This window comes from Lampris incognitus, chromosome 8, assembly GCF_029633865.1.
Source record: "Lampris incognitus isolate fLamInc1 chromosome 8, fLamInc1.hap2, whole genome shotgun sequence".
Taxonomy (NCBI): domain Eukaryota; kingdom Metazoa; phylum Chordata; class Actinopteri; order Lampriformes; family Lampridae; genus Lampris; species Lampris incognitus.
This window is the reverse complement of record NC_079218.1, coordinates 24212619-24225347: the sequence shown is the minus strand read 5'-3', so window position 1 is coordinate 24225347 and position 12729 is coordinate 24212619. Positions and strand designations below refer to the sequence as shown.

Genomic DNA, 12729 nt, shown 5'->3' with positions numbered 1-12729 from the left:
AGGAGGGATCTCTCTCCCAAGACGGACAACGTGCAATGGATGTTGTGTTTACACAATTTACAGAATACGACATTGAAAGAGGATAACAGAATTATAATGGAATTATAAAATATATGAAGAATATGATGAAGAGGATGTCAAGCAGTATCCAGACGCCACCGGAACAGCCCAGCACCTGAGCCCTGCGATCAGCATCACCATGTAAAAAAAAAAAAAAAAAAATCACACATCGTAGTGAGAGAAGGATATCACATTAAAACAGGATAACAAAATTATATGGATTTATAAGATATATAAAAACAATCCGATGAGGGGGATGCCAAGCGGTGTCCAGGTGGCAACCACCATCACCATGGAGACCTGGGAGGAGGACTGACCGCACGTGCACACAAGGGAGACTCACATCACACCATTCACACACACAGAAAAAGAGAAAACAGCATTCAGAGAGAGAGAAAAGACGTGAGAGAAGAGAAGTTTGCAGTAGTCAATAGTAATAATAATAATAATATATACGCTATAATCTCATCAATAAAGGGTTGCTGGGGTGTCCAGTAATTCAAACGTCACTGAAATAAATTGATGTAAGCGTTATCAACTTACTGTATTTATGAAGTTTCTTCTTGAAGCAAATTCTCCCTTGAAATAAAAAAAATCTACTGAACTTCAGAAAAAAAATGTTTTACATTCCATAAAACCACACAATTGATCAGATTAGTATTCTTCAGTCTAAAAATGAATCTCAATATGATGGTGATACTTTTTAATGTGTCATATTATTTTTTATTTTTTTATATATATATACTGATAACAAAGGCTCTGCTTTCTCTTTGTTCATCCCACAGAAAGACTCTGCAATAAAACCTTTGGGACCAGTACTCATTTGTTCTGTAATGTCTTTCACTCTGCACTCTGCTCACCTACAGGTACCTGAAGCCTGATGAGAACAAAAAGTCAAAGCACAAGACTGCTGTAAAAAAGAAAACGCTGAACCCTGAATTCAATGAGGTATAAAGTGAATTAAAACTGTGTAGCTCGAATTTCTGTGCTTCCGCCTCCCCATGGCATTTTATATCTACTCTTTACCTGGTCTTTTCTGTGCAAAGCAACGCACATAAACCTCAGAGAAATAAAGGCTTTTGAACTGTATCTGTCAAAATATTTCTGCTTTTCATAGTTCTTGAAAACCTGACTTTTTACAGCTTTGGAAAAAAAACTGTCTGGGCCGTAGAAGTCATCCTAAGAAAGGTTTATCATTCTGTTTTCAGTTGCAACACTGATGCTCTAGCCACCTTTGCATGCTTTGTATGTTAGCCTTGTCTGTCTCTACCACTACAAATCCTTTTTTGGTATACATATATTTCCCGTTGGTTTTTGGAACACATCCTACAGGGCATTTAAATGTCTAATTTGTTAACATAAGAGATAATATGGGTGAAAATGAAATGCATTAATGACGACAGGTCATTTTAATTTCAAGCAAACCTTATTAAGATATTGGTAAGGTCGGCAATGTTAGAAGCAGGTCTAGCGATCATGAAGAAGAAGAAAGCCGCTTTATTTTGTCATTGTACAGGTTACAGTGAAATCTGTCTTCTGCATTTAACCCATCCTATTATAGAGGAGCAGTGGGCAGCTGCAGTGCCTGGGGACCAACTCCAGGTCTTCTTCCCATTGCCTTGTTCAGGGGCAAAGACAAGAGTATTGACTCTAACATGCATGTCTTTTTGATGGTGGGAGGAAACCGGAGCACCCGGAGGAAACTCACGCAGACATAGGGAGAACATGCAAACTCCACACAGAAAGGACCTGGGATGGCCTGGGGTTCGAACCCAGGACCTTCTTGCTGAAGAAACAGCACTAACCATTGGGCCACCATGCAACACTTTCTTTCACAATCAAGCTATATAGCACCTCTGGCCCACATTGATCCCCTCACTGAATAGCCAAATGCTGTGAAGCAAACTTGTGCTGCAGACAATAAGCCCACTCTTACAGGTAGAATGCCAGACTTGTGCCATATCTCAGAAGTAAATTTCAAAGAACCCTAAGGATCCATTTACTTAGGGATGTCAAAAATGCTCTTAAGTTTAAACCGGCCTTTTAGTGCTCAGTGGTGCACCGTGCCTTGGCTTACAGGTATCCAGCTGTGTCAGAGTGACTTGTCCTGAGGGGACACACGTAGGGCAGTGACTTGACATTTTCTTTGACATTTTCGGCCCATATTCATTTATTACCTCTTGCCCTTCCTGTCAGTGAAAAGTTATTTTTTTAAATCCACATCAAAGTGGCAGTAGGCAACTTTTTTTGCTTTAAGTTATAATTATGAAGTAAATGTTGATTGCACAGGGTAATGGCTATAGAATTATGACACCATCAGCGTTTAGGTTGGTTCCCTAAGCATCGCTTTCACTATGCAATTCTGTCTGTCACCAGATATAATCTCATGGAAAAATTAAGGATCGCTTTATGGCAGAAAGGAAGTGTGTCAACCACTGCGCAACCAAAATAGGAAGAGGATGGCCCCTTTTGTTTTCCCGGGTAATTATTGGTAGCTGTCCCCAGTAGCAGAAATGGCATACAGTACAACAACCGAAGTGAAGGTAGAAGCTCTACCCGGCAAGAGAAAAAGAACCCCATTGACAGGGAAGGCAAAGAAGCAAAGAGGGAGAGTGATAGAAAGAGAGGTAAAACAAGAGTGATCCTCAGACGGGCATTCACTCGATGGAGCGAACTCCGGTGTTATATCGAACTGTTTCCTCGTCGAGATCTGTTTCCCCCTAGCCAGACGAAAGCATTCACATGGAAACAGGTTAGTTATTGGTTATGATTAGGTTAAGGTAAGCGTTAGGCTAAGCTTAGGGTTAGGTTGGAGTTAGGTTAATGTTAAACAAGTGTCCCGGTGTCGTATCAAACTCTGGCTAGGAAGAAAAAAGATCTCAATGGCGAAACAAGAGTTCGATACAACACCCAAGACTTGAGAGGGTTCTAAACCGACATCTAGCTGGCATTCTTTCTACTGGAGCAGTAACACAACCTGCCTACTTATTAATACTACCAGATGTTTTACTCTGCCTTTATCATAGCACTGAGATCGGGGGTTTCTAGTTCAAATTGGGATTCTTACGGGTTTTTTTTTTTTTTTTTGCTTTGGACAGTAGCCAGGCTGCTAATAAATGGAAAGCGATCCAGTTGTCTTTACGACAGTGATGAAAACAATAATACCACTTGGAAACGCTGGGGGGGTTGAAAAGTTGTCTATATATGCTTTAAGAAACCTTTGGGTTCAATTAAGGCACATCAGTAATGCTGATTTTTTTATGAAAAGAAACCTTTAGTTTTGCGATTGGCTGGTTGTGATTGATTTTTTTTTTTTAAAAAGCTCTACGTTGCTTTTGTGGATACTGTATATTTTTGAATGCATTTATCATTCTCTTTAAGTTGTGAATATTGAGTGTTACATCTTCTTTGTGTTTCAGTCAAGATGTGTTAGAACTTATTTGTTTAATTAGTGAGTCTATTCCAATCAAATGTCTTGAATTAACAATTTCTTCGTACACTGTACAAGCAATTACTTTCAGCAAAAGAAGAGTGCATTAAGAGGTGAACTAGTCAGTTATTCTCTGGATCACTGCAGCTTTTACCAGTCTTAATTGAAAACACAGCGAAGTAGTGTTCTCCACTAATCTCTAAATCAAATCATTTCCAGACATTTTTTACATGTGTTAGCTAGTGGCAGAAAGCAATATCTTGGCCAAAAATGAAAATACCAGTCGTAGCACTTCCAGGTTACTTCTCTTGGGAATGAGGTTAGAAGTGAACACAAAATTTAAAAATCAATGTGGCCCTCCACCAACGCAATATAACCATTTTATGCATTGTTGTGGAATGAAACAAATTTCATCAATTTATATTTGGGGTTACAATAGTGAAGTAAAAAAGAAATATATGATAAAGTGCTCTTTGGTATGTGGTCATTGCAGTAAAAAAAAAAAATTATGTCAAGTAAATTGAGCTTTTCATTTCCAAGAACTGAAAATTCATTTAACATGTAAATTAGCCTAAAGGTTTACTATCACCTTTAATGAATATATGGCTATACTACAACTCAGCTTAGGATGGGCAAATACTACAATATATGGCAAAGAAGCATCCAGTGTTGGCACAGATACATAGCTTATCTACAATGATAACTGAAAGAATTGTATGGTAAAAATATAGTTAGGCAAACACTGTGAAATAATTATGTATTTTGAAATTGATCTGAGCCTAGAATGTATACTTGTATCTTTACATTTTATAAGCCTACACAGTAGTTGATTTCTGTTATAAAGGCCTGTATGGCCAGTTTTATATGAAGATCGGTTGTCCAGTGCAAAATAAGTCAACCTGCTGTTGATAATCTATTTTTGTCAGACACAGAGAGCATGTGCATACCCATATGATGCATGTTGTTGCTTGTTTGGGCCAGTAGCAACACAGTTGGCTAGTATGGATGGACACGGGCTAGCGTTCAGCTACATTCCTCTGGATAAAAATATTGCATTTTCATTCACCTTACATAGGTCTGAGGGTATACCTTCTGTCTGTCACTGACTGAAAATTACAGAATCTTTTCCCTTGCTGCTGGTGTGGTTGCATTACATCATGGCAATTAATTATCTTTGTTCACTCTGAGGGAGTGTATACAGCACTGTGTGAAAGGAGGAGGGTGATGGGAGCCTGGAGGTGGGGAATAGTGATAGTCTCTGTTTTTGTTTTGTTTTAGATCACTGATTTGATTGTGCCCGAGGGCTGTAACAGTCATACCTATATGCCCTTAAAATACACATTTTGGCCTTAGGCTTTGTGGGGACATGAAAACTACCAAACAGTACAGCATTCTAGGGGACACACGCAGCACTTAAGGCCCACAGAAAAGTTGTATATCATGCAACTTTACACCATTCTGGGGACATGCATGTTAGGGTAGCACTGGCCTTAGAGTCGGTCCCTGGGAATTGCGCTGTGGCTGCCCACTGCAGTGAGGATGGGTCAAACGCAGAGGACCAATTTCCCTACAGGTATCAATAAAGCAACTTAATCACTGCTGTGATTGGCAATAAAACGTATTAGAAAGAGAGCCTCAGAGCCTTTTTCCTTCCTGGTTTCTAATCACGCTCTGCCCTCTGCAGGAGTTCTCCTATGACATCAAATATGCAGACCTCACCAAAAAGACTCTGGAGGTGACCGTGTGGGACTACGACATTGGCAAGTCCAATGATTTCATAGGTAAGCAAGCACAGGTGTACCATATCAGGTCCTGTTTATGTCAAAGATGGTGAAAACTGGGGGTTAAGCCAAAGGGGTAGCCATGATTTTCACACCCATCAACAACATTGTTTGCCCTAACCTTATCTGCACTACCTCTGTTCAACTGGTAAATATGTTTACTCACTCCTCCTTTCCAGCTGAGTCCACCATCTGTCCAGCACTTCCCAACCTAGAGGCCGGGCATCAACAGCAGCGATAGTTTGTTTTAAGCCATCGCTGTGACACAGCTGTCTTAGCGCGCTGTCAGCCTTGTTTTAGTTTGTCAGTTTGAGAAACGTTGCTCAAGAGTTGAAAAAGCTCAAACCTGTCCTTAAATGTCCCATCCTTAACCGTGGTCACAAGTACAACAACTGATATTTTTCCCTGTGTCTGCTCACAGGTGGTGTTTCTCTGGGCATCAATGCAAATGGAGAAAGGCTCAAACACTGGTTTGACTGCCTCAAAAATAAGGACAAGAAAATTGAGCGCTGGCACACACTGACCAATGAATTGCCTGGTTCTGCATTCAACGACTAAAGAGCCGCATCCTGCTATCCACTCATTTTGCCCCTTCCCTGCTGCAGCAGACAGGAGTCCCGCCTCGATGTCCACACTCCTCCCAGCTCTTTGTATCTGTGTTTTCTCCAGGTGACCTTCTCTCCAGACACGTTGACCCCTCCCTGTAATATTTCCTCTCTCAATAGGGCTTGTTTGAATTAAAAACAATGATGTATGTGCTAAACAGCTGCATCAAATACAAATCATTCAGAATAGTCAACAAAACGCTGAAAAGTTTGTCACGTCATTGACTTTTTAGATTAATTAATAGTTAAGATTTCTCATGCAAGACCACTGACGATAAAGGGTAGACACAGCACCTGTGTCTTATCCAGTCAAATAAATCAGACCAGTTGCGTTGCGTCCCCTGGTGAAAGTCAGTTCCACTGGGTTCCTGTCAACCAAAAAGATTAGTGGCAAACAAATATCTCCAAAATAACCACGACGGTCCCTAAAACATCAAAATGTGTTCTCTAGTGGATGTCCAGGAAGCTTAGTGGTCTATTCCGTTGCCTACCAATATGGGGATAGCCGGTTCAAATTCCCATGTTACGTCCAGCTTGGTCGGGCGTCCTTACACACACAATTGACCGTGTCTGCGGGTGGGAAGCCAGATGTGGGTATGTGTCCTGGTCGCTGTACTAGTGCCTCCTCTGGTCGGTCGGGGCACCTGTTTGGGGAGGAGGGGGAACTGGGGGGAATAGCGTGACCCTACCACACACTACGTCCCCCTGGCGAAACTCGCTCACTGTCAGGTGAAAAGAAGAGGCTGGTGACTCCACATGTATCGGAGGAGGAATGTGGTAGTCTGCAGCTCTCCCCGGATCGGCAGAGGGGGTGGAGCAACTACCGGGACAGCTCGGAAGAGTGGGGTAGTTGGCCGGGGTACAATTGGGGAGAAAAATGGGGAAAAAAGGTGTTCTCAACAAAGCCACCTTTCAAATGTTTATTTTTGGTGTTTGTGAAATGGAACCAAAGAAGTAAGATTGATATGAGCAAATCGGTAGCAAAGTTTTGTGGTTTTGGTTTTGCTGTGCAGGAAAGAACAACTGCTGTTCTGCTGTTTTAAAAGTAAATGTTTAGGAATTCGTCAATACGATACAAGAAGTCAGAATGTTTTAGGAAACAGCTAAATCAAAGAGAAGGGCCACAAAATAGTCTTTCAGCAAGTGAGGATTTTGCCAACTAGTATGAATGGAGAATCATGGCACCAGTCCCATTAACATCAACTCTGATACTGCGGTGAGAACACCGGCCCCTAAAGCTATTTCCATACTCTTGCAAGAGGAAGAAAAAAAAAAGGAAACATTTAACCACTTAACACCATCCATGAAAAGTTAAGTATCCATGGCTGTACAAACACGGTTTCCCAGTGTGTCTTATTCCAGCATAGCTAATGAGTGAACAACTTTCAAGAACCAACACCTAACAGATTCGTTGGCTGATTCTTCCTGCAATCTCATAGTGTGGAGAGTGAAACCTAACTCTACAGGATATGAATTTCTAGAAAATGTACTGACCGCATTTTCTGCTGTTGGTTCTAAGAAAAAAAAGAAGAAGCATACACCTTTGTCAAGATTGCATAACCTAAAAGGGAACGTTTACGTCAGACAGTGCTCAAAAAGCATGTATTGTTTACAACAGTCTACCTTTGCTGAAGTTCAAGTATGCTGCTGAAAGGGCCAACAAGCTCTTGCTAAAGTCATTGCAATTGTCTAGTTGTGCTGTGCCAGCTTTGCTTAGATGAGCAGGAGTGAGAAAAGCGAGTAATTTTTAATATATTATCTATGTATGTATATTGTTGGTATGTTGTTGCGTATGTTTTTCTTTTTTATGTAAGCCACTCCAATATAAGTGTGTCAGATGGAATGTACATGTTTAACCCCTTCTATTCCACAGTGCGTTCTCTGAGAATGTGCACCGTAGTGCTCTGTGTTGTTGATATTGTTCATATGACAAATCTCAACGTCTGTGTCTGTGGCACACATACCTGGGAATAGAGATGGTTGACCACATTGCCCAAATGCAAACCGACCACTCCTTTATTGATGAAGTTACGCAAGCTGCCATACCTTCATTTTTGTTCCTTGTTTTTTCTTTGGCTCTCATTGCCTCTTAATAGGGTGTTAGATCATCAAGGTTTGGCTCTCTTTTACATCGTATACTTGTATGGAAAGATTTGATATTTATCTCTTCACCTGTTCTGGAACTTAACCATGAATGATTTTCATAACAGCAAATGAAAATGAGCAACTGAATGATTCATTAGCCAGATTATTGGATTGGTGAACTGAGCGAAGATTACATTACTTGTGAGGCAATGAGTTAGATTCCAGCTCATGACCCATCCCATTATACTTGAACCCTGCTTTGCCTTCTATCCCATAAACCTCCAGTGTACCTGGTCAAGCAAAAACTGCCCTAAAAACACTTTCAAATTGCATTTCAAAATATATGGATGGGTGGCATGGTGGCACAGTGGTTAGCGCAGTCGCCTCACAGCAAGAAGGTCCTGGGTTCGAACCCCGGGGTAGTCCAACCTTGGGGGTCGTCCAAGGTCGTCCTGTTTGCATGTTCTCCCCGTGTCTGCATGGGTTTCCTCGCACAGTTCAAAGACATGTAGGTCAGGTGAATCGGCCTGACTATACGGTCCCTAGGTGTGAATGTGTCGGCCCTGTGATGGTCTGGCGGCCTGTCCAGGGTGTCTCCCCATCTGCCGCCCAATGACTGCTGGGATAGGCTCCAGCATCCCGTGACCCCAATTGGGATAAGTGGCTTGGATAATGGATGGATGGGAAATATATGGCTTATTGGAAGTTGAGCTTTCACAAGCGAATTCACACTTCTGAATTTGGTGATTTCTTATAACAATAAATTGAAAGGGAAATGTTTAATATTAACACTAACTGCTACAGTCCAGTGATGGTCACCCTTGTTTCAGAATTTATCTGACAAATTTAAAGAATAGTTTTATATTCATATCAATTCCTTAACATTCCATACATTTCATTTTGAGAAAAATTTTAAATGTTATTATAAACTCATTGCTGGTAAAAAAATGTTTTTCCTTTTTCATCACACAACTCTCACCAGCTCATTGAAACAGTGAAAACGCATGCATTTTTCTGACGCATTACATTTTCTTTACCGGATTTGATTTATGAGGCACAAATTGTTTGTGAATGTTACTGGCAGTTCAAATTACTCCTTGAGATAAAAGTGGTTCCGGTCGTTCCACTAAATGTACAATGGATACAATCAATATGTAATATTTTGTAATTCATCTGCCTTTGTACAAAAGCTCGATATTATAAAAAAAATGCATGCTTATGTTTGTCATGAAATGACTTTGCCTAATGTTTGATACTGTTTTATGTAAAATCTCAGCTGTGGATGCTATAATATTATGCTACCAGTCAATCTTCTGGAAAAATTTTTGTACCTTTGAACTCTATTCCATTGCCTGTTTGGCTGCTGTATTAACTATGAAGTGTGACTTGGTGTGAATTAAAATCTCTCCTCTGTTTTGTTCCTTTTTAACACTCAGGCAGTTTGTTTGCATTATTCTGGTGACTTTGATTGTAAAACTATGAATATTTCATCAAATTACATATTAGTCCAGCATCAAATGGCCAGGTTATTGTGCCTTTCCTTATTTATAGCAGTGTATTTTTGCAGCGCATACTTTTCAAATCAGTAAATATTGGACTATAATAAGGCAGACATAGCAGAGACATTTCTATTTATGGTTGTGAAGCAGCATTAGAAGAGACACAACAAGATATTTTCCACTGTAATGGTGCAAAATCAGTGTGCCAGTACTCTGTTAACCAGAGGCTAAGTGGTGCAAGGTTGTTATGGTCACACAAATGGTTTTGGAGTTTGACCAGCCACCAAGATGGTCAACCAGATTATTGGCCGGTTTGTCTGATGAATGTTTAGACACATGTTTAAACTGAAAGGCACTCCTGATTAGTCTGTTTCTCAGATGAATTTCTAGACTCAAATTTTAGCCGAAAGGTACTGCTGATTTCTGACAATGATTTTGCTCCTATTTGAGGTATGAAACAGTTAACATATGGAGGTGCAACTGTCATAAATGAGGGCATCCGTCAGTAGCATTAGCAATATTACAAAGGATTATTGAAATCGATGAATGCCAACACAAATGTACATGGAACGCTTTCTGTTGCAAAAAAAACTATTTCAGAACTCAATCAGAATAATTAATTTGTTCTATTTTAGAAATATAGAAAAAGTTTAAGTATCATAATTCCCTTTTTTACTATGGTGAATGATGTGCTATAATGTATGTATTTTAAAACTGAAACCTGTTAAATAAAGTAGAGAGAAAATTTTTCGCTTTTATGTGTGAATAATTTTAGATATCATGGCAACATTTTGAATACGGCAGTCCCCGGGTTATGAACGAGTTCCGGTTTGAGTCTGTTCTTATGTCGAATCTGTATGTAAGTCGGAACATTTGCAGGGAGTGCCTGCAGCTTCTAGATCTCCTGAAGTCCACAATCAGCTCCTTCATCTTCTGCACATTGAGAACAAGATTGTTGGTAGTGCACCATGATGTGAGGTGCTGAATCTCATCCTTGTAGGCCATCTCGTCATTGTTAGTGATACGGCCAATGACTGTGGTGTCATCTGCAAACTTAGCTATTACATTTGAAGGATGAGTTGGCAGGCAGTCGTGGGTAAAGAGGGCAAAAATGAGGGGGCTCAGAACACAGCCTTGAGGGGCACCTGTGCTGAGGGTCAGGGTGGAGGAGGTGTGGTCAACTAACCTAACAGACTGAGGTCTGTTGGTCAGGAAGTCCAGGGTCCAGTTACAAAGGGAGGGGTTGAAGCCAAGGGAGAGGAGTTTAATGGTTAGTTTGGCGAGGAGGATAGTGTTGAAGGCAGAGCTGTAATCTATGAACAGCATCTGGATGTATGTGTTAAGTTCAAGGTGGGTCAAAGCAAAGTGCCGGGCAGTAGCAATGGCATCCTCTGTAGACCTTTCGGGATGGTAGGCGAACTGATGCAAGTCGAATGTAGGGGGGATAGTGTTTTTGATGTGAGCCAGAACCAGTCTCTCAAAGTACTTCATGGCAATGGGGGTGAGTGCTATGGATTGGTGGTCATTCAGACATGTGGGTGTTGATTTCTTGGAGACAGGAATGATGGAGGTGGTCTTAAAGCATGCAGGGACTGGATTGGGACAGTGAGAGGTTAACTATAGTTGTGAAGACCCTAGCCAGCTGGTCGGAGCATTCCTGGAGGACCCAACCTCGTATGCTGTCTGGTCCGGCGGCCTTCCATGTGTTCACTCTGCGCAGTGATTCTCTGACCTCTGCGATCAATAGAGTCAGAACCTGGTTTTCTGGGTGGCTGGGGATTTTTGTGGCTGGGTCAGTATTATCCTTGTCAAAGCAGGCATCGAAATGATTTAGCTCATCTGGCAGGGAGGCATCATGGACAGTGGGATTGCTATTGGGGCTTTTGCAGTCTGTGATGGACTGAATGCCTTGCCACATTCACCAGGGATCGGAGTTATTGTGAAAGTGGTCTTCTATGTTTGGCTGTTCTGATGCCCTTTTTCAGGTTGGATCTGGCTGCGCTGTAGGCCTCACAGTTACCTGACTTAAACGCTGCATCCAGTGCTTTCAGCAGCTGCCGGATCTCATTGGTCATCCAGGGTTTCTGGTTTGGAAAGGTGCGGATTAATCTTTTTTTTTGCCGACACTCTCAGTGCAAAAGTTAATGTAGGATAGTATGGTAGATGTCTGTTCATTATTGTCTATATGGGAGCCATGGGTGGCTGAATGTGATGATGATGATGATGATGATGATGATGATGATGATGATGATGATGATGACAGATGAACCTCCCTCTAATTGTATTTTTTAATTTATTTCATATATTTTGTCTTTAAACAAGCCAGGCTATATTACTGTTACTGGAGCCATAAAATCCTGTTAGAGAGGCCAGGTAGGGTTAGGCTCAAAACTGGTTCTCTGATTACTTTGTTGGGTAGGCAATAGCATTGGTAGTCGCCATTGTGTTTTTGTGGGCTTGGGCCCAGGGCCTTTGGGATCTGTATGAATGGTCTAAACCCGAATGGTTAGGGTTTAAACAATATTTTCATTGAGGTTGCATCTTCTCATATTTACACTAACAGATGATACCTACAGTCTGCTCATCATGCTATTTGTCAGGTTGCTTATGTAGGAGGTTAAAGCAAATGATGAGAGTGCAGAGCTGTTTCAAATGCAAACAGCAAAGGCAAACTGACTGATACTTCAACTGACTGTTTCTATTTTTTTAACAGTTCTATTGATGTGACTACTACTGCTACTACTTTCGGCTGCTCCCGTTACGGGTCGCCACAGCGGATCATCCATTTCCATTTCTTCCTGTCTTCTGCATCCTCCTCTGTCACACCAGCAACCTGCATGTCTTCCCTCACCACATCCATAAACCTCCTCTTTGGCCTTCCTCTTTTCCTCTTTCCTGGCAGCTCCATATTCAGTATCCTTCTCCCAATTCTATTGATATGACAACACGAGCAAAAAGGAGCATATTAAAGGAAAATGGTATTTTTTAGCCTGAGCCAAATTTTCCTATCGTTAGGCATCAAACAAAGTAGAGGGTAGCAGAATATTTTTTAAGTTGGTACAATGTTAAACAAGCTTGTGTCAGCTGGCTGCTGTGTACCAAGCTCCAATGTAATCCTTTGGGTTAATAGTAACCACCAAATAGCACCCACTAAAGGCTGTGGAAAAATGTTGAAATAACCATTTGACCAGTTCTTCAATTGTTGTATTATTTTCACCTGGCCTTTCTCTGGGACTGGCCCTACTTGGCCAAAAGAGGTTGCACCCCGG

The 12729-nt window shown here is 41.2% G+C and overlaps 1 protein-coding gene across 1 annotated transcript in view; it reads left to right on the top strand.

The window, feature by feature from the left end:
• doc2b (double C2-like domains, beta) overlaps nt 1-5829 on the top strand; it is a 131143-nt gene extending 125314 nt beyond the window's left edge. Inside the window, exons 7-9 of the mRNA XM_056285263.1 lie at nt 927-1008; nt 5175-5271; nt 5693-5829. Of these exons, the coding sequence (XP_056141238.1) occupies nt 927-1008; nt 5175-5271; nt 5693-5829 (316 nt within the window). The remainder of the gene's footprint in view (nt 1-926; nt 1009-5174; nt 5272-5692) is intronic.
• The last annotated feature ends 6900 nt before the right edge of the window (nt 5830-12729 follow it).